Here is a 23,718-nt window from a genome sequence, read left to right as displayed (position 1 = left end):
AAAAAGTGTCACCAGATGGCCCCTATGCTTAAAAGTAACGTAACACATTACTTACCATAAAAAGTAACTAAAGCAACTAGTTATTTTGGGGGAAGTAACTCAATATTGTAATGCATTACTTTCTAAAGTAACTTTCCCCAACACTGGTGATGACTGTGGAAAATCTGGAAATGTATCAACAGCCTGTAAAAACTCCTTTATTATAATAACTAAGTTTTCTCCTTTCATTAGGTGATTTTATTTTATCTCTAAATATTATCAAACTTCACCAAATTTTAATTGGAGTAAAACAAGAATACATTTTTAACCATAACTCAAGGGTTAAATCAATTAGAAAACCACGCTTAAGGAAGCAATTGCACAATAACACATATTCCAGTGTGTTGTTAACTTTACTAATTAGCACGCTTCCTCACATCTTGTGACATATGGAGGCCACATGTCTGTCTGAAAAGCTGATAAGCTGATAGCAAGCTGATGGCAAGCTCAACTGATGTATGAGTTCAGTGGCTAACAGAAAGAAGAAGAAAAAACAGAGATGATAGTTCACTAAGCTCAATACTCTTATCCTACAAATATTTACGCACTTTATCCAAAAAGCATCATTTATAGTAAAAGCTCAGCCCTTTAACGGATAAGAGGGATTCTATTACACAGTCATACCAAATCTCTGCAACTGGATAGGACAATGGAGGTGTGTTATTAACCTAAAAATAACACTCATCCTATTCCTGCCTGGGTGACCTTTAATGCTTCAGAAGTGACTCATCATGAAGAGGAAGGCTGTGGTCTGAGACCCTTCCCTCAAGCCTCCCCCTCAGGCCTGGAAGAGGAGAACACAGCCTGTCCTCCGCTGACTGAGATCCTGCTCATGTGGACCTCAGCCAGACACACATGAGTCACACAACACTGATTGCATTCATCTCTTCTGTTTCAGATCTTAACGTAAAGACAGAGCTTTTGTGCAAATAATAAATAATAATATCAATTAAAATAGGATCGACACGGTGGTGCAGTAGGTAGCACAATCGCTTTACAGCATGAAGATTGCTGGTTCGAGCCTCTGCTTGGTCAGTTGGCAGTTCTGTGTGTAGTTTGCGTGTTTTCCAAGTGTTCGCGTGGGTTTCCTCTAGGTGCTCCAGTTTCCCCCACAGTCCAAAGACATGTGCTGTAGATTAATTGCTTCAGCTAAACTGGCCGTGGTATATGTGTGGGAGTCGGTGTGTATGGATGTTTCCCTGAGATGGGTTGCAGCTGGAAGGGCATCCGCTGCATAAAATGTGCTGGATAAGTTGGTGGTTCATATGGCTGAGGGAACCCCAATAAAGGGACTAAGCTGAAAATGAATTATTGGATGAATTAATAAATATAAACAGGTAAAAAAAAGCTTATCTCAGACTAATACAGAATAATTTTGACATTTGTAGTACTGTGAGGTCAAAAAATATAAAACAAAAGCTGCATTTTTAGCCTAACTTCTGTCTCTGGAGTCACATGATCTTTCAGAAATCATACCAATATTATCATTTGCTGAGGAACATGCACGGCTGTTTTATTTTGATCAGGTTATTATTATTGTCATCAATACTGAAAACTATATTGTCTGCTTTATGTTGTGAAAATTATTTATAGGAAGATCAAACTGACAACATTTATTGGAAAAATATATTTTTTTAAATAATAAGAATACTGTAACGTTTATTTTTTTATTTTTCAAATATTATTATAATTGTATTCTTTGTATTTATTATTATTATTTTCCATTTTGCTGTATTTTTAACCATTCCTGTCAAAATTGTATTTTCAATATAAAAGTTTGTTAATTTATTAAGGTTCAATAAAAGGGGAAAAAATTACAACCTTGATTGTCCTAAATGTTTTGTTAAAGCTTTAGAAAATAATCACAAATAAATGTTTTTTTTAAGAAATAACTGAAAAGAAAATAATAATAATGTACTTTTATATAGCACTTTTAAAACTTAGTTCTCAAAGTGCTTTACACAAAAAAGATACAGATATAAGAACTGCTTAGAGTAGCAGTACAATAGAAACATTCAAATTAGATAAAACATTAAAAATCTAGAAACAGATAACAAACTGGTAAAAGTGCATAGGCGAGTGTAAAGTTTTGTGTTTTCAATGATGATTTAAACAATCTAAAAGATTCAGCGTGTCTAATGTCATAGGGGAGAGAGTTGCAGAGCCTCGGAGCCAAGGAAAAGAAAAGGTATAGAGTGCAGACGAGTAGAGGGGACTGTTAAAAGACCAGAGTTGGAGGAACAGAGTTTACATTTTGTGTTTACTGACTTTAAGTCGATTTCAATAAATTTAAGGTGTCGTTTAGGGTTTAAACGATTTACTTAAAGGTTTTTAATTGTAATATACAGTGCATTCTGCAATAAATAAATCAATAATTAAATAAAGTAGCATAGCTGTTTTGAATATTAATGATAATAATAAAATATAATAATAATTCAAAAAGCACTAAATGAGCATTTTAATAATTTCTGAAAGGTCAGCGAAGACTAGATGCTTTCTATTTGAATAATTGTGATTAGATTTTAAATAATAAAAAGTTATTATATTTCTTTCTTTTTTATTTACATTATTTCATTCAATATTTTATTGCAGCCTTGCTGAGCAGAAGGGACTTCTTTTCAAAACAGTAGTGTCCATAAAAGGAACTTCATGTGATTTAGGACTTCTGACAAGTGATAAAAAAAAAAAAAACATTTCTACACTGAAATAAAGACAGCATTCCATTCAGTTCCTAAAGCCAAACGTAACTTATTGATCCATAAGGAACATTTTATAAGAAAAAGTATACTTATATGTTTAACGTATAAGATGGTATCTTTACATATGACAAATAAAGCTGAATATTGACATAAAAGTGAACAAAAGTGTGTTTGGTGAACATGAGATGAGAATTCCTTTTTCAGTCTTCTAAATTTATTCTCTTCTGCCACCTTGTGGCCCACAATGAAACAAGCCAGAGATCACCGCTTCAAAAACTCTAAAGTTTTAAAAGATTTAATTTTAGTATTTATTATTTAATTATTTCAATACTTTCAAAAACTATTTTTTATGCTTATTGTCGTTTTAATGCCATAACATGACAAGTAACAACAGTAAGTTACTTATACTATTAATTGCAATAGCCTATATATTTTTATTTCAAATATATATACAGCTGAAGTCAGAATTATTAGCCCCCCTATGAATTTTATTTTCTTTTTTAAATATTTCCCAAATGATGTTTAACAGAGCAAGGACATTTTCACAGTATGTCTGATAATATTTTTTCTTCCGGAGAAAGTCTTATTTGTTTTATTTAGGCTAGAATAAAAGCTGTTTTTAATTTTTTGAAAGCCATTTTAAGGTCAAAATTATTAGCCCCTTTAAGCTATATTTTTATTCGCTAGTCTACAGAACAAACCATCGTTATACAATAACTTGCCCAATTACCATAACATGCTTAGTTAACCTACCTAATTAAGCTTGTCACTTTAAGCTAGAAGTGTCTTGAAAAAAAATCTAGTCAGACATTTACTGTCATCATGGCAAAAATAAATCAGTTTATTAGAAATGAGTTAATAAAACTATTTTGTTTAGAAATGTGTTGGACATTTTTTTCCCTCCGTTAAAAAGAAATTTGGGTGAAATAAAACGGGGGTAATAATTCTGTCTTCAACTAAGAAGGCTAACTGTTATATATGTCGCAACCGGACACTTGTGTCGAAAATCTATAATCAATCAACACCTAAGCCTATAACTGAACCCACAGAAGCTGTAATGAACAGTTCCTCTTATCCTCTTTAAAGAGCATTCAACCTTGTGTAAATAATGGGATTAAGAAAGGCACGGCTGAGCTGATGAAGTCTTCACAGTGTCCGGTGACCGCTATCTATCGCAGCGCTCAGGTGCTTTCACGACACAATGCGCATTTGTTGTCATCTGCTCCCGCGTGCATGGATGAGCTCCGAGCACCGGCCCGTCAAATTCCCTCTTTGTCTGCGGTCAGTAAATGCTCTCTAGTGCCTCCGGCCCGCAGGTAGAGATAACGACACGACAAAGTGGGACACATTCTCACAATACAGTACCTACGTTGACAGAATCTGTCCACATGTGCACTAACGTTAGTAGGTCAACTAACTGAGAATGACGTGTTAGCGCACGTGAGGGAACTTGCCTCGTATTTCAGCCGAAGATTGACCTCATTGGTTATAAGTTCGCACACAAAAAATTTTAAGACATTGTCTACAATTGCATTTAAAAAATTAACCATTATTTTACTGCAAATAACAATCAAAAACAGGACTATATAAAGACCTGCACCGATTTTTTTTAAGGCTAAGTGGTTAGAAACTATTTATATGGGCTAAAATTAAACAAATTAAACATTATTAAAAATCAATAAATTTAATTTGTGTGTTTAAATTCAGTTGATATTGTTCATTATTCACCGATTAATAATTGTGGTTATTAAAGTGGCATTCAATTAAAAAGCAACAGCAGCAGCAGCAGCAATAAAAAAGACCTTATATGCTTTAACATTATAAGGTTATTTCTATGGCAGTTGCTCAGCTGGTGCAGACTCCTGGAAGTAAACAGCCCTGTAAGCTACCTTCTTTCCTTTTTGTGGTTGCTTATTTATATCCATCATGTGACAGAGCACTAGCATGATGGAAGCAGAAAACTGTTTATGTCATGCTTTTTAAAAAAAGGAAATTTGTAATATAAAATATCTATTAATTTGCTACATGTAATAGTTTTTAAAAAGTCATTCAATCATTCATTTTCCATCAGCTTAGCCCCTTGTTTATCAGGGGTTGCCACAGCGTAATGAACCGCCTTTAAAAACTCATTTGATTTACAATAGTTTGAGGTTTGCAATCTTACAATATGAAAACCAAATTTCAGTAACTTATCATTAACAGGGGTGAACACAGTTCATTCTTACCTTAAGAGGCTACATGTTTAAAATAAATAAATAATCAATCTAATTTAACATGACTACTGTGAATTAAGTACTTTTAAGCTTTTACAATGTATAAATCCACTTCTAACTTACAGACAGGATGACGTTAGAGAACATGAAAGCTGTGGGTGATTTTATTTTTTTTAATAATGCTAATGATAAGTTACTGAAATTTGGTTTGCATAAAACAAAGTAATCACTAACCATTTATTTTAGGCAAAATCTGCCTAGAGGCTCAGCGACACGTCAAAATGTGTTAAAGTTGAGCAGAGACCTGAAAACACTGCTAATTACAAACTAACATTAAAGATAGGCTTGCAGAATTACTGTATGCATGATAATATGAAGATTTACAACCCTGTTCCTGGAGGTATACCTTCTTGCAAAGCTCACCTGCAACCTTGATCAAACACACCTGTCTTTAATAAACAAGTGCTCCTTCAGATCCTATTTAGTTGGTTTAGTTGAGTTTGATCAGGGTTGGAGCTAAACTCTGCAGAAAGGTCGATCTCCAGGAACAGGGTTGAGCACCCGTTTAAAACAATGAAAAATAAGAGATCTAGATGATATTGTATATTCAATCATTTGTTGTGAAATTTAAATGACTTCCATTCAGTATTTACAGAAAATAAAATTAGAATAAGAACAAAAAAACAAATCTATGTCAAATAAAATACTTCAGTTCTAAATAAAGCAGGTGCTTTTACTAAAAGGTTCCTTCCCTCCAGTTAGTTTAGCTGCAGATTCCTCCGTGGGGCCCACCTGGGCTGGCCCGCGTAGGGTCCACCTGGGCTGGCCCGCATGGGGCCCACCAGGACTGGCCAGTATTATTATTCATGATAATACTTTGCATTTAAGTACAGCAGTTTTTCTTAAATGTAACACAATTTAGCCATAATGATAACTTAGTCATAATGACAACGATAAGACCAGAGCTTACCTTAACGGTAACTTCGCCTTCATCTCAGTGTTGTACTAAAATAGAGAATGCAGTTAACACTAAGTAACGTAAAAGTCGAGTTTTTTATTGGGGTGGGGAGTAATGTTACTATGGTCAAAAACTCACTCACTGTATCAAATACCTCACAAACACTACAATGACCGCCTGGTGTCTGTTATTTCTTGTTAAAAATACCGTGCTCAAACCATACACTGTAAAAAATGAAACAAAATGAAACAAAAACCATAAAATTACGGTAAAATTTCTTTGTTGGAATAAAGTGCAAAAAATTATAAATCTACAGATATTTTCATTAAAATGCTTACAGAAAAACACTGTTATTTTACAGATATTTCCTAGATTATTACGATCAAATCCATTTAATAAAGTTACACCATAAGTGTTTTATAGAGAAACGCTGTTATTTTACAGACTTTTCCTAGATTATTATGATCGAACACCATCAATATAGTGACTGCTTTAAAAGTTCAAGAGAAAACAATGTTATTAAAAAGAATTTTCCCTAATTCATTAGGATTAAACACCTTGAATAAAATGCCAAGACATGCTCAAGATCGTAATTTAACACTTTTATTTTGGATCAAAAAAGTTTGGAAAAAACAACAAACAAGATACAACTGATTAACATTCTCACAACTATAACATTAAGGTTACATTTTGTTGAATAGTATTCCTGTAAAACATGTAGAGGTTTAAGTTATTTGGAATGATTCAGTTCCAAATCTTAAATGAAATGAAACTGTAATGTGAAGGGGACTCTGACAAAGAAGTGCAGATCCAAATGCAGGTTTATTACACAGAGATGGTCAGGTAAGCAGCAGTCAACACAGGGGCAACCTGCAAATGATGTATGCAGGGAATCCAGAGTCATGGTAAAATAACAAGCAAATGATCAGTCCCGGAAGCAAACAACGTAAACAATTAACAAACAAAGCAAGGCAAAACAAGAAAAACACATCATAATGTTCACAGTAACAGTATAACAAGACTCAGCAATTGGTGTGTGCGTCTGTGCTGCTTTTAAAGTTCATGTAATCAGTTCATAACGATCCTCTGACTGTGTGTGTGTGTGCAATCAGCAGAATCTGGAACAGGTACATGTGAGCGCTCTTGTGTAACTTTATTGTACAGATTTGATCATAATAAACTAGAAAATATCTGTAAAATAACAGTGTTTTTCTGTAAACATTGTAATGAAAATATCTGTGGATTTATTATTTTTTTTTAAGCAAAGAAATTTTACCGTCATTTTATGGTTTTTGTTTGGCAGCCGTAGCTGCTGTTTATTTTTATTTTTTTACGATATATATATATATATATATATATATATATATTTTTTTTTTTTTTTTTTTTTACAGAGCACGTAATTACAATTTATTACTTTAATTTTAAGTAATCTTAAATGTATTTTTAAAAAAGGAAAAAAAACAGTGTAAATAGTACAGCAATTTTATTGTATAAAACAGACAAATTGCTGTAATTTGTCATTATTTATATAGTACATAAAATAACAGTCAAGCTGTTAATTTAGAGATATTGTTTGTAAGTTTTACAAACTTTTGAATATAATTTAAAATAACAGAAAAAAAGCTGTATAAATAATAATGTAATTTCCCTGTATGAAAAACACAAGTCAGTAATTTGTCTTTAATAATAAAGTACCTAAAATGAAAGTCACACTGTTAATTTAGAGAGATTATTTGTCATTTTACTAAGTTTTGAATATAATGTGAAATGACAAAAAAAATACTGTAAAAAATGTATAGATTTTTTTGGAAAAATTAATTACAGTGTAGGCTGGCACCTTTTTTTCGGGTAACGTTACTATGGTCAAAAACTCACTGTATCAAATACCTCACAAACACTACAGTGGCCGCCTGGCGTCTGTTATTTCTTGTTTAAAATAAAGCGCTCAAACTATGGGCTGGCCCAGGTGGGGACCACTTGGGCTGGCCCGAGTGGGGCCCACCTCGGCTGTTATTTCTTGTTGAAAATACTGCGCTCAGGCCATGGGCTGGCCTGAGTGGGGCCTACCTGGGCAGTCCCGCGTGGGGCTTACCTGGGCTGGCCCGCGTGGGGCCCACCTGGTTTGAGCACCTGGGCTAGCCCGCGTGGGGCCCACCTGGACTGGCCAGTATTATTATTCATGATAATAATTTGCATTTAAGTACAGCAGTTCACACAATTTAGCCATAATGATAATCATAATGACAAAGTTAAGACCAGAGCTTAACTTAACGGTTTTCATGGTGACTTCGCCTTCATATCAGTGTTGTGCTGAAATAGAGAATGCAGTTAACACTAAGTAACGTAAAAGTTGAGTTGTTGTTTTTTTTGTTTTCGGGTAACGTTACTACGGTCAAAAACTCACTAACTGTATCAAATACCTCACAAACAATGACCGCCATACTGTTAACCATGTTCACAGTATGGAATTGTTGAGAATACATTATTATACTGTGAAAACAACAATATATACAGTAACACACTGTGCACAGCCTATACAGTAAGAAACTGTTGAGAAATGCAGTATAATTTTGTAATAAGTTTAAAGAACCATTTTGGGTTCCACAAAGAACTTTTCAGTAAAGAGTTTTTCAGTAAGACTTTACTGAGTTTCTTAGTATTTTTCTTAGAACAAGAAACCTTTCCACCAGAAAAAGAGAATTTGAGAATTATTATTTTAGATCCTGTATGAAAAAAAGCTGTATGATAAATCCCATGTAAAGCTATTTCATTTAATCAGGACACTTTTAACATGTGTAACAGCAATCACACAATTCTTTAAGCCTAATAACAAGCTTCCAGTAGACAAGCATGATTAAATGTAATTTTTTTTTCTCCCCCAAGAAATGCCCTAACAGTTTATTTTTGTTTGTTTTTTTTGTAACAAGCAACTGAAAAGGACATGCCATGCTTTGTTTAAAAAGCTGTCACTTGACCTGGGTGTTTCTATTTACAAGGAATTGAAAAGTCAGATGATGAATAGTAGCCGCTGAAACACCAATACAATTACAGAAGAAACACCACTGTATTAGCCACTGCTAAGTAGCCCAAAAAGATCCCAATCTTAATCCCAGAAACGGATTTATTGGGCTTAATCCTGTTGATGAAAACAGAATCCCACCCGCGTTCAGACAGCCCACCGCCCCAGGTGCAGTAAAAGACAAGACAAGGCCTTTCTCCTCTGTCTCAGTAAAGCTCTGATGAATTGATAGTGTAGGACCTTGCTGGGCATCGTGCCTGGTCTGTGCTTGGCTAATTGGTGAAAGTGGGGGGTTGTTTTCCCACAGAACCAAGAATCAAATGTAGAAAGATCATGAATAATTAAGAGTGAATGCAATGTGGGTTTTGTTGGTCATAATGTCAAACAAACTTCTCACTTAAGAAAGATTTAAATAGCATTAATTATGTAAACGACAAGGGACTTAATGCACTGCTGATATGTTGTTTTTTATTTTGTATGTGTATACTGTAAGAAAAAAAAAGGTCAAATGACTGGCAGCTACGGCTGCCAAACAAAAACCATAAAATTACGATAAAATGTCTTTGTTGAAATAAAGTGCAAAAAATAATAAATCTACAGATATTTTCATAAAAATGCTTACAGAAAAACACTGTTATTTTACAGACTTTTCCTAGACTATTACGATCAAATCCGTTCAATAAAGTTACACACTAAGAGTTTTACAAAGAAACACTGTTATTAAACAGACTTTTCCTAGATTATTATGATCAAACACCATCAATAAAGTGACTGCACTAAAAGTTCAAGAGAAAACAATGTTATTTAAAAGAATTTTCCCTAAATCTTTACGATTAAACACCTTTAATAAAATGCCAAGACATGCTCAAGGTCGTAATTTAACACTTATTTTGGATCAAAAAATTTTGGAAAAAACAACAAAAGATACAACTGATTAAAATTCTCACAACTTTAAAATTACAGTTGTTACATTTTATTGAATAGTATTACTGTAAAACATATAGAGGTTTAAGTTATTTGGAATGATTCAGTTACAGATCTTAAATGAAATGGAACTGTAATGTGAAGGGGACGCTGAGAAAGGAGTGCAAATCCAAATGCAGGTTTATTACACAGAGATGGTCAGGCAAACAACAGTCAACACAGGGGCAAACAGATGTAACATTATGCAGGGAATCCAGAGTCATGGTCAAATAACAGGCAAATGGTCAGTCCCGGCAGCAAACAACGTAAACAATTAACAAACAAAGCAAGACAAAAGAAGAGAAACACTTCATAATGTTCACAGAAACACTATAAAAAAGACTAAGCAATTGGTCTGTGCTGCTTTTAAAGTGTATGTAATCAGTTCATAATGATCCTCCGACTGTGTGTGTGCAATCAGCAGAATCCGGAACAGGTGCATGTGAGCGCTCTTAGTGTGTAACTTTATTAAACGGATTTGGTCGTAATAATCTAGGAAAAGTCTGTAAAATAACAGTGTTTTTTCTGTAAACATTTTAATGAAAATATCTGTAGATTTATTATTTTTTGCACTTTATTTCAACAAAGAAATTTTACCGTCATTTTATGGTTTTTGTTTGGCAGCCGTAGCTGCCAGTTATTTGACCTTTTTTTTTACAATATTTTTTATTTTTATTTTACAGAGCACGTAATTTCAATTTATTACTTTAATTTTACGTAGCCTTAAATGTACTTCATAAAAAAACTGGAAAAAAACACTGTGTAAATAGTACGTCAATTTTATTGTATAAAACAGACAAATTGCTGTAATTTGTCATTACTTATATATACTTATATAGTGCATCAAATAACAGTCAAGCTGTTAATTTAGAGATATTGTTTGTAATTTTTACAAACTTTTGAATGTAATTTAAAATAACAGAAAAAAATATTGTATAAATAATACTGCAATTTCCCTGTATAAAAAAACAAAAATGTCAGTAATTTGTCTTTAATGATAAAGTACCTAAAATGAATGTCAAACTGTGAATTTAGAGAGATTATTTGTCATTTTACTAAGTCGTACATATAATTTTAAATGACAAAAAATTACTGTAAAAAATTGAGGGATATTTTCTGTAAAATTAGCAGGGTTTTTACAGTGTAGTTTTTGTTTAACTTTCACAATATTACAGTATATGAGTGCATTCCCTATCAGTATTCAATACTGACATTCAGGGCCTAAACCATTATGCCACAACTGTAAAAGAGACTGAGAAAATTCACCAGCCATATATTAATTTACTGGCCATGAAACTGAATGTGCATTATTTCATAGAAAAATACTATGCACCATAAACATACTTAATTTAAGGTATTTAATTGCTTAACAAGTTTGGCACATTTCAATTTCATTTCACATTACATAAGGCTCAATATGAGTCTCTCTACATCACTGAAAAGCTATTATGAGTCAATCAATATTATCATGAGCTGCTCTCCACAAAACAATCACATTACTGTGTTTTAGCTTACATGTTACAACACAGTATCAAAAGTAAGTTGATAATCATCAATAAATGGCGTTTTGTTCATATAGTAAGAGTTACTTTTAAAAGTTTATTGGCCAACTGACAAATTTCATGTTTGCTGTCATGTAATTTTAACCATGCATTTGGCACTTGATGAATGTTAGGCCCTGTACAAAACATCTTAGGTCCTGTACAAAAGTTAACACTACACTGTAAAACCCCAAAAAGTTAAGGCAACTCAAATCATTTGAGGAAACCGATTGAAGCAAACTATTTTAGTTTAAAAAAGAATCCAAATGATCTATTTGAGTAAAAGAAGCAATTTGAGCACAGTAAAACCTGATAAATGAAGAGAACTCAAACCATCTGAGTACTGTAAAACTCAAAAAGTTAAGGCAACTCAGACCGTTTGAGGAAACTAATTGCTACAAACCATTTGAGTTAAAAACTAATCTATATGAGTACTGTCAACTTACTCTGTTTAAGTTGAAGCCATGAGATATTTAATTCACTCATTACCTTCAACACTGAGTTCAAAACTCTTTTTAAATGAGTAGAATTAACTATCTGTAAATTTTGAGTTAACTACACTGATTTCATTTGATAAAGTTGGCTGTTGGGTTTTACAGTGTACTTTAAAATAGATATATGCGAGAAGAAATAATTTGTTTTACATTGTCCGCCTGTTATATAACTTGACACAAAGGTTCCCAAACTTTTCAGCTCGTGACCCCCAAAATAACAATTTCACTGAATCTTGACCCCCACTATCCTCAGAGGTGGTTAAAAACATATAAACAGTGCACACAATGTTGCACGCATGCACGCACACACACACACACACACACACACACACACACACACACACACACACACACACACACACACACACACACACACACACACACACACACACACACACACACACACACAATAGGAACTATATAAACAAGCTTATTGACAACCCAAAAATGTGCAACAGTCTAACCACCATATAATATTTTATAATCATTATTTATTTGCTTATTTGAATATTAACCTCACTTAATGAGAATAGTGGGATCAATGTTTACAGCACAAGGCTTAATTTTGGAGACCACAACTTAGATCGTCCTCTATGTTCAGTCGTGGCCTTTATTTTTAATGTACATGAGTGCCATAAAGGTGTCAAAGTTTAACATTGTGCTGTAAAAATCAATCTGCTGCAACTAACACTAATGCTGTGTCATTAATAGCGCAATAACTCCAGGGGTTGCAATCCAATGAAAAAAATAATTGAAAGGCTGATGGATTTTTATTTGCAGGATGTTTTTTTATGTAGCTATTAAATACTATTTTTGCCTTCTGTAGGTTATGGATAAAATATTGCCAGTCTAATAGATTAATAACATATGATATTTTTGCCTCTCATTGTCTCGCAAGCCCCCAGGGGTCCTGACTCCCACTTTTAGAACCACTGAATTAACTAAGGTATAAAACTACTATAACTATAACTAAGTTATAAAACATCTATGTTAAGCTGCTTTGACACAATTTCCATTGTAAAAGCCCAATAGAAATACAGATTAATTGAATTGAATAGGCAGTAAAAGTTTGCTGTGTTTGAAAGGGCAACTTGCAACCAAAAAAAATCTCTACTATTAATTTTAATAATTTATTGGTCCTGAAAAGAAAACAAAAAGGTGGTTTATGTACAGTATGTTGAGCAACTGCTGGTTTGCTGTCACATAATTACATGTTTTAGGAGACATTAGAGGTCTGTACCTCAAAACTGACACTGACAGAGGTAAAATGTGACCACAGTGGTCATTAATCAGCTCTCTGTGAGCATGTCAAACTCATATCAATCAAAGACTGTTTTGGCCGAGCTTTAGAGGAATCTTTTAGAAATTGCCATGTTCATCTCACAATAGTGAAATACGGCCAAAATCACTTAGTGTGCCCCAATACTAAAACAATGATAAACCTGTGCTGGAATTTGTGTAGACTCTAGTGATGATGATCGGGAGATATGAGACACACGAGACACCATTAAGATCTGTGAAGATAATGAGATAATTAGAAATCTGTTATCTTAATATCATAATGATTTAATAGGACCTCACAAATTGGCCAGATTAGCTAATCCTGCTATCTACATTTATAATCATGATGTCTCTAAACATGATGTTGCCATGCAGATTTTGAGCTAACATGAATATTTATTTGACTAACAAAGAGTGACGTTGCTTTAAGGAATTTATTCAGACATTTTACTCAACAATTCATGATCACATTTCCTACTGTCTTTTTATACAGATGTCCTTGTTTATACGCAGTGTATGTATTAAGCACAGTGGATGTGTCAGATCATCACGCTGTATCAAATGATCAAAATGTGAACATGTTCGGACTGTGACATTAATACTTTGAGTTGCAGTGGGAAAGAAGACCCAGCTTACACACATGATATCACAGCAGAAAGTTGGCTACAGACAGGCTCACATGACCTTCTGTTTGAGAGTCCTCCGCTATGTCAGCTGATGGAATCTTTTTGACTGCAGGCAGTACAGACTGTTGGCTGACTCCCTAATCCTGAGGCGGAAAACGTAGTTACTAAATGGGGTGTAATTGGAGGGTGAATTGAAGGGCTATCAAGGACTACAATATATACTTTGCTCCTTTATTTTATCAGCTTTAGAAAAAACAATTAAAGACCTTATGCATTTTAATTCTCAGTTTATCTGGGTTTTATGATTTAGAATTATGTGTCTGAGTAAAATGTCTTTTTTTTATGTTGTTTTTGCTTAAAAAAATGTGTACAAATGTCTTACAAATGTGACTGTGCACCACAAATCCAGTCACCCTGATAGCATGCAAATGTGGGCCACTTTAGGCCGTTATGCAGCACTGATGGTCTTCTTTCGGCCCACACCGAATGAACGTGAGCCTTTTAATAACGTGAGCCCAGTTATTATAAAACACATGTGGGCCACTTTGGCAAATATTTGGCACAGTAAGCTCTGGTTAATGTGGCTGTGAGCCTAAAGTGGCCTAGATGTGATATGACAAATGTGGCCCAGTTATCTTAAAACATATGTGAGCCACTTTTGTCAAATATTCAGCACAGTAAGCTCTGGTTAATATGGCTGTGAGCCTTAAGTGGCACAGAGAAAATATGGCAAATGTGGCCCAGTTATCTTAAAACATATGTGGGCCCATTTTGGCAAATATTCGGCACAGTAAATGTGGGTCGGATGTGAGTGTCTGGTGTGGGCTGTATCAGGGCCAAAATAAAAGCATTTAAAAGATATAAAAGATTTGGTTAATTTGGTAGAATTCTGACTGATATGTGGTATTACCATAGCTTGATTTTGGCCCAGATCTGGCAAACAAGAACATACCACCCAAGTGCCATTATTCCATGCGGTATTGGGGCCGGATGTAAAGCTGAATTAATAATTACGCAAGGTGCCACATTGTGCACTTTTGCTGACTGCGAACAGACGAGGCTTTTATACTTGTCGCTTTAAGCAGTTATGCAGGATTGGTGGTCTTCTTTCGGCCCAGACCAAATAAGCATATCACCCAAGTGCAATCATTCCATGTGGTATGTGGGCTGGATGTAAGTGTTTGGTGTGGGCTGGATTTGAGCCACATGAATTTTGCTATCTGGGCAAAAGTGTCTGAATAAATAGTTTGAAATCTGAATAAATAGCTTTCGATTGAGGTATACTTTGTTAGGATAAGACAATGTTTGGCCAAGAAAAAATGGAAATGGAGGATTTAAATGCAATGCTTAGTGATGCACATTATTTATAAAAAAAAATGTTTGTATATTTACAGTAGGAAATTTACTAAATGTCTTCATGGAACATGTTCTTTACTTACTATTCAAATTTGTGGCTTAATATCAAATCTTTAATTTTGACAATACTGACAAAACCATACAGTACAATACATGCAGCATAAGACACAAAGTTAAAGTTCACAAATGAATCACAGGGTCATAAATCTAAAATAAAAGTGTCATTTCACAAGAGATATTATGTTTTAGACATGCTTTTATTCATTTTTAGACAACACAATATCAACATTTTAACCTCAGAAGAGTTACAAAATCAAAATGAAGTGAAAAAACCCTGATTTTCAATTACAACAATTGAAAATATTCATTAATCGAAAAAATTTTGTAAATTAATGGACTGTTTTCACAAGACTGTTATGACGTGTTTAACGGTCATCATAATCTTTAATCATTAAAAGTTTTTAATATTTCGATTTAAAAAAAAACAAATAAACATTTATATGATTTATGAAGGTACTATATCATATTTGTGTCAAATTACCAAAACAAATGACCACTTATGCAAGATTTTTCTAATTCAGCATAACTCATTAATTCAGAGTGTAAATTTGAGGTTATTCTGTCCTCTGGCTGCCGTCATCATTTTTCTGAAAGGCTTGATAACACCAATGTGGCATTTTTCTTTTATGATTTCAGCAAATAGGATTGTAAAAATATATATGTTTGTTGCACTCTCCGATTCACTGCGCTCAAAGTTTTCCCAAGTACGACGACTTCTGCTACTGAGAAACTCGGAAATGTGAAAAGGGTCCATTGAATCTTCAATGATGATGTTCAGTTTGAATATAAAAATAAATTGCACAGAAAAGGACAGACTGTTACTTTTTTTGTTCAATTTATTTCAAAGTTGAAACTAAACATCAGTGTTCGATGACTTTTGACAAAACATGATTTTTGTTGGAAGACAGTTTATGTATTCCAAATAGAGCTGATCTCTATAACAACTATTTCTATAACTAATAGAGAAGGGTCTAAAAATGTATCCATCCTGCCTTTATTTCTTTGTTTGACACATTTTACACAACCACTCATACTTCTGGAAGAATATGCAGTGATTTCTACAGCAAACAAAACTAGCATAGCAACAGTAGTTTCAGATTTTTAGCAAAGGCCTGCCAAACACAAAGCTGCTGGCCTTTCAGTGTACACATTTGTCTGGTGGAAGGTGTCAGTGAGAGAGATGGAGAGTAGTACGTGTATTACGTGATGTGTAACGGCTGTTCTATATATATAACAAATCGTAGGGCCTGCGGTGTAGCGCTCTTACTCAGAAGGACACACTCCAGAGGGCATTCAATATGCCTCAAACCACTGAAGTGGTGTGAAAGTGTAACTTCCCTGGGATTTCTACACGTTCACACTGTTGAACAGGTACTGTATGCATTTCTTCTTGGCGATTAGTATTAGTTTAATATTAGTGTGCATACCAAAGAAGAATGTATAAACAAATGAATGTGGATTTTGCATACTTCGCTCTCCATGCATGCAGCTTTACCAGTGACTTAGTTTGAGATTAATTTTGATCATTAACATGCACTTGTTTAATATAGTTTCTACATTATTCTAAGGTTTGAATTTGTATTATCTTCAATTATGTGTGTTCTGATTACATCTGAGCTCATAAAACAGATTGAATGGAGTCTTTAGATTTTATCGCATTGTTATTTATTATTACAATAAATCTTATAGCAAAATACTGTATAAAATAATGAATTTTTTTTTATAAATAATGTATGTAAATAATTAAATATGGATTATTCTGTTAGCATATATTATATAGTATATTTTTCTGTATTTTTTTGCTCATGATCAGTTGTTTGTGTTATATTTTTAAGCTTCAGTGCAATTTGTTTCTGAAAAAATATTGATTTAATAGATTTAAGTTGAACGTACTAAAGGATTGCCAGAATTTAGGAACATGCTTTACTTTGAAGTCAAAGTAAAAATAGAGAAAACCCCTATAGAGAAAAATATGGCAAAAATGAAATCTCGATAATTATTTTCCATATTGAACGATAACAACAAATATTCCAGATGCTTCCAGATTTAAAAGAGTACCCGACAATGACTGAAGCCACGAAACCTAGAGGGTCCAAAAAATGACATAGCATTTTAGGCCGATACATTTTTGGTGGCCGAAAATTAGGCACATCTGCAATATCAGCTCACTTTTAGATTCCCATTGTTGCACATTTCTGCTGTGTGATTGGCTCCTAGATTAATAAAGAATAAAAAAGTCCAGAGCTCATCATTGTCATTGACAAATTTTATTGTGATTTGATATAATACTGTTTATCAGCCCAGTCCAACTCCTGGAACTCCACTACTATAATCATTTGATTAAGCCATTTTATATCATTCAGTGTCATACCACCATCTGCTTGCTTACTATTTTTTATTGACCTATTTTGTGTCATAATTTTTGAGTTTAGCAAGGCTGTTTATTCATGTTTACCAATGTTTATTCATTGATTGATGCATTCATTTTACATTTACAGATCCAGAACTATCTGTGTGTCATCCACTCATAATGGATGACTTTGAATACAGCGTACAAATCTCAGACCAAGACTGGGACTGTTTTTTCCAGGAGTGTGAGGGCTGTGACCTGCTTTCACCAGTGCTTGCTAGCCGAGAGGATTCTGGTATGAGTGACATTGATGAGATGAGTTGCCGCTTTATAGGCAGGACCCCAGCAATGGACACAGCATCCGTAAATCCTGATCCAGACTGTCAGATTGATGGCCCGTCAGACTCTGAGGGCTCACCTGTGTGTAATTACCTCAGCAAGTATGGCATACGTAGTCCAGAGCAGGTTCTCTCTGGCAGTGAGGAAGACTTGCACCTTCAGACTGTCAATCTGTTCTTTGAGCAGTTAAAAAGTGTCACAGAAAACGAACAGCCCGTAAAACAAAGCCGCGTCGACAATTGGGGAAGTGAGACGACAGGCCATCTGGAGTGTTTGATTGATAAGCAGGATATTCGGACTGCAGATACAGGTCCATCTGGTCCAAATAGGACAAGACTTACAGGGGAAACTGCTCAGCAGGGTGTGGCAAATACCTGGGGCAGTAAAGCCTTCAAAAAGCCTGCATACGCTAATGCACAAGAAGATGCATCAAAGTCTGACTCAGAGCTAGTGATTGCAAAGAAATCATTGTCAACTCCCCTAATTACAGTAAGAATGAAACAAGAGCAACAGAGAAGATTTTGTGATCCCTGCAAAGACCTAGATCTGAAACCTGAATCAAAGTCACCAGACAAAGAGAAAATGGTACTGGTTAATAAGAAGGTTATAGCAAGTCCAAATCCAGCAAGACTTGCTTATTTGGATGCAATAAGCAGTTCTGACTCAAAAGATTCACCAATCAGTCAGATCCAATTGTCACCTTCCAATCTCAGGAGAAAAAGACGGAAGAAGAAGAGAATGACTGTTGAGCCAGCAGAGCCAGGATATGAATCTCAGATCCACATCCGTGCCAATGAATCAGAGGATGAGAAATTTGTTCAGCGGGAAGAGATGAATTGCCTTCCTGCAAATGTTTGGAAGACAAATCATTTGTCACTTCAGGGAATTAAAATGCCTTCAACTGCACAAAATACAGATCATTTGCAGTTTAGAAACTTGTTCGACTTGGAGGCTTCAGCTGATTTTAAGTTTTCAAAGAGCTTACCTGTATCCTTTACCCGTGATTTGGGCATCTCACCTCCAAAGCCTGAAGCTGAACATGCATGCTTCAACACCATCTCCAAAAACATGCGTGGTACGTCCCTTGCAAACAATGAAAAACTGAAATCAGAGATTTGTGAGTTTTCATTAATACCTAAGATAGATAAAGTTCTCAATTTACAGGAAAGTGGATTAAATGTAACCAAATTGCTTCAGTTGGATCCCGCCGTGCAATTACCCAAGGATATGACCGGAATTAAAGAGACCTTATTGGCACCTCTATGTGATAATTCTGATGCAGGATGTCAGAGGAACTCCTTATTATCTCCAAACATTTCCAGTGCAGTTGATTCAACAGAGGCACCTCCCTCTGTAGTCTCTTTTAAACTCACTGAAGACAAAGATAAGACTGACTGTTCTCCAGTTGAAGATGAACAAACCATCCCCAGCAAAAGGAATACAGTAGAGATATCAGGCAGCAAAGAAAGCATTTTATCTTTACCTGACAACCAGAATGGAGTAGAATCTTGTTCATATGAAAATGATCCAGAAACCTTTACTTGTTTGCAAAATGCTCCTCAGAAAGTGGAAGCAGGTATTCAAGTGAACATTTCAGAATCCCAAAGCCACGTGGCCTCTCAAACCATTGAAATAAACATGAACACACCTGTGAGTGAGACATACGCTAAGGTTGAGAGTCATGTGCCTGATAAGATGGATCATAGGACAGATTATGATCATATGCAAAATAAGATTAGTAAAGTGACTGTGAATGCCTCACCCATTAAGCCTGGGAATTTGGATGATTCAGACAATAAAAGTGCTAATGTTGTTGCTGTTTCAGCTGAAGGAGAACAACTATTGTGTAGCAAGTCCACCGAGTTCAGTGAACACATAAGTCATGCTACAGAAGAAATACAGAGTGCAGAGAAGCTTCAGGACACGCTTGCTGAAATGAATTCCACTTCATCAACTGAGCTAAAAAGTGGAGACAATGATACAGAGAGTGTTTCTCTTGATCCTCCAAGCCCTGTATTTGCGATCTCATCATTCTGGAATGAAATGGAAAAGCTGACCATCAATGACATTTTGAAGTTACGGCTGGTTGGTAACTCCCAGCACACCAGCATTTTGACCCAACCAGAGGAAAGTAGCATTGTGGACATAACAGATGCTGCAGACTCAGGTTACTTTACTCAACTTGACGACTCAAAGCAGGACCGCTTAAGTGGAGACCTGTCTTACATATCGGATCTGGACGAAGAGCTTGGACAGCTTCAAACTCCGTTCTCCTCAAAGCAAGAAGACGAGTTGTGTGAATCTCCTTCCTCTTCTGGTGTGATGTGGGAGAATGATCCTGATTCAGTAGGTGTGGGTGAAAAAATATTGCATACAAGTTCAGAAACCACTCTTCCTGAACATCTCTACACAGCTAATGCTCAGCAGTGCTTCAGAAGAATGTGTAAGAACCTTAGTGTGCAGAACCTGCAAGCTCTAGACTCTCCGCCAATCAGACAAATCTTAAGAAATGCCTCAATGCACTCAATCCATTCAGAGGTGGAAGATGACTTTATAGATCCTTTTTACCATGTAAACACTTCAAGCTCAAAGGTTTTGTCTGATGATGAAGAGGAGGTAGAAAACCGTGGTATCACGTTTTCGGAAGTAATCCAGTTTTTCTTTGGTGAGGACGAACCAGAGCGTTGTGCATCTCATGCAGACAATGTTGCTGCCTCGTACCTTGATGGAACAGGCACTTCTTTACCTGAGACCTACGACCATTTCTTTTCTGAGTTTGATAGTGGAACTTTTGTTTGTCCAATTGTGGAAGAGTCGGGCTCTGATCAAATAGTTCCCATATTCTCCTGCTCCCGCTCGACTAACAAAAATATTCAGTTCCCAGAAGCATATGACTATTTCTTCCCTGATTCTCCTGGTAATTCAGATGATGAAAATGAGAACGCAGTGATCAAGGTGGTGACACGATATGACCATAAGCCTCCCAGTCATGATCATGTTGACATGTACGAGCACTTTTATTCTGAAGAGGAAAGTGACTTCCTTAGAACGAACCCTCTTTCTTTCAGAAAAATTCGACGCACAGGTTGTACTGACCCTGAGAAAAAGACATGTTCTGGGGAACTTGTCCCAGTCAAGAGATTTCCCAAAGGAATTATTCAACCTCTCAATGCTTCAGGCCCTGATGGGAGCCCGTTCCCAGATTCACTGCTTCTCAACCTGGAGAACCGCATCTTCCAGCAGCTGAATGAACAACAGAAGAAGTGTATGGAGATGCAGACAATTGTTGCTGATCCAAGTACGATATTATCTCATACATACACACATTAAAACTGAAAATTGTACTTTCTCAAAGGGTTTATTGGCTCCTGTTAAAGTAAATTTAACAGAAAGAGCCTTAATTAAGAGAATATATTGATATTTCTATATTTGGTATAAACTCTAACCTCTTTCCCGTCAGTACCTGCTGACTGAGTATCTAGTCACATGTAGAGCCTTGCCTGGGCCGGTGGAATGGTTGTACGTGCAAATGAGTCTTCACTCTTTCTGGGCAGCTTCTCAAATCTGACATGTGCCAGAATTTATGAACACGTTTCACTTTGAAGTCAAAGTAAAAATAGAGAAAACTCCAGGAACACCAGTCCACTTATATAATCATTTAATTAATCATTGAATGTCATTCAGTGTCATATCACCATCTACCCGCTTACTACTATTTATTTATTTAGCTTTTCATTGATTATTAAATATTACTGTACTGTTGTTCTGACTTTCATTGCTTGTTGTCTAGGGTTGGATGCCCCATTCTTGCCTCTTAAACAGGCAGACATGTGCTTGGTTTGTATTGCGTTTGCTTCATGGGTGCTGAAATCGACCGGTTCAGGAGGAGATACTTGGAAAGCTGGTGTGTATTTTTATTTACTTTACCATTAATGTCACAGGAACTGGTTTAATTCTCAGTATTTGTCGTAATTATAATATGTGTGAATCAAATTAGTGATTCATTTTGCCAGTCAGTTGTGATTTGGCTGAACTGAAGAAATTATTTGCGTTGATAGCTCAGAATTACAAGAAATTGAGCAAATGTGAATGAAAAGGCAATGTTTGATTTAGCAATACAATTCTTAATGAAGCATTTTCTTTCTTATTTTATTGTCAAGCTCTTCTGGCGAACGTCAGTGCGCTCTCAGCCATACGATACCTGCGCAGACACAAGAGGGAGGAGGTCTCTGGAAAAACTCCTCTGCGTCAGATAGAGCCTGCATAACTCCACAGCTCAGATCTGATTTCAGTCACATCGTGCCTTTTTCCATGTAATCAAAAAGGGCAATAGTGAATATCAAATGTGTGAATGCAGTACGTTTACCATCAACCTCAGTACATAGTATTATCAGTAACACGCGCATGTGTCTTTATTGCTAAAGAACTGTTTATAAACTTGATGTAGAGAAGTGTTGTGATTTCAGGCCAGTGGCATTTTAGAAATCAACATTTATCTATGTATAAATAAAGATAGTTTATGAAATGACCAAAGCCCTTTATCAGAGATATTGTGGATTCACTGTTTGCAGTGAATGTTGTTGTGTTGGAAGCAGCAGTATGTTGATTAATGTTTTATATTGAAGTGCTTATGAAAGTTGTAAAGATCATGCTATGATGAAGGAAGTGCAAGTGTCTAACTGTCGAAAGTGTCTAGTGGAAGAGATAATGTTTATTAACAGACATTTACTATAAAGTGATACTACTGAGAAACTGGAATTTTTGCCGGGCCAAAGTATTTTATTGTGTATACACCTCTTAAATATTAATAGATATATCCATGTGATGGTCAAATCAGATGTGAAAGCTTTGTGTGAATTATTTCATATGGTGCTACACCAATGTAGGATTTTTTTTTTTGTCTGTTGTATCTAAATTAAATATGATGTAGTAAAAGAACTGATTTATATCGTGTCTGTACTGTGTTAATAGCAATGCTTATTCTGACCACTAGAGGGGGCCAAACAACTAGTTTCACAATAACAGTGGCAGTTTAGGGTGAGTTTTTTTACAGTCTAGGTGAGACCTCAATCTTAATTTTAGCTTATTCAATTCACCTACATCGCATGTCTTTTGACTGTAGGAAAACCGGAGCTCCTGGAGGAAACCCACGCGAACACGGGGAGAACTCCACACTAAAATGCCAACTGACTCAGCTCAAACTAGCGACCCTCTTGCTGTGGAGCGACTATTTGAAAGGAATATATAACTATTTTATGACAATATAAAATTAACTGAGGTCCAAAAGTCTATAGAAGAATTAAGAATATATTTTGTTAAGAGTACCTTAATAATGCATAAAACTTGTACTTTCAGTACTTGACACCAGCAGGTGTCACCCGAAGACTGAGCTAAATGTCACATAAGTAAGACTAACAGATGTGCTTTTTTCAAAATAATAATAATAATAACAATAATAATAAAATTAAAAAACGGTTTCAAACTGACAACATTACCAAATAATGATTATAAACTATTTTTATTTTATTTTAGCAACACAATTCTGTCTTAGTTCCGATTCGGGTATGTGTTTTCGTAAAATTTAGGCCTTTTCGCCTTTCGCTTTAAGGCTAACGTTGGCGTCATATGAGGCTTTCAGATGAGCAACCAAAGGTGAGTAAAGCCAATGTCCATTATGCTTAATAAAAATATTTTTTATGTAACATATGATATCTGGATATGGGAAGGGAGTAAAATGTCAACAACACAATGCACATGCTAAGATGGATTGAGTTAAAATT

General features: G+C 35.2%; 1 protein-coding gene and 1 long non-coding RNA gene across 9 annotated transcripts in view; both read left to right on the top strand.

Annotated features, from left to right (window-relative positions):
* The window catches only part of LOC137489184 (uncharacterized), a 298,052-nt gene that overhangs the window by 209,873 nt on the left and 64,461 nt on the right, over positions 1–23,718 (top strand). For 2 of the 8 annotated variants that reach the window (XR_015523548.1, XR_015523550.1), the window contains exon 1: positions 23,355–23,590. The exons of 5 other annotated variants lie outside the window; for them this stretch is intronic. This is a non-coding gene — a long non-coding RNA (uncharacterized LOC137489184). One more of the 8 variants, XR_015523551.1, reaches the window with a different exon arrangement.
* On the top strand, positions 16,371–22,880 carry perm1a (PPARGC1 and ESRR induced regulator, muscle 1a). The gene is made up of 4 exons (XM_087307094.1): positions 16,371–16,620; positions 17,748–21,236; positions 21,729–21,842; positions 22,099–22,880. The coding sequence occupies exons 2-4, from the start codon at positions 17,780–17,782 to the stop codon at positions 22,203–22,205; spliced, it is 3,678 nt and encodes a 1,225-aa protein (XP_087163220.1). The 5' UTR covers positions 16,371–16,620; positions 17,748–17,779; the 3' UTR covers positions 22,206–22,880.

The sequence above is a fragment of the Danio rerio genome, chromosome 23, assembly GCF_052040795.2.
Source record: "Danio rerio strain M-AB ecotype USA chromosome 23, GRCz13ab, whole genome shotgun sequence".
NCBI classification, from domain to species: Eukaryota; Metazoa; Chordata; class Actinopteri; order Cypriniformes; family Danionidae; genus Danio; species Danio rerio.
This window is presented reverse-complemented; position numbering and strand designations above follow the sequence as displayed.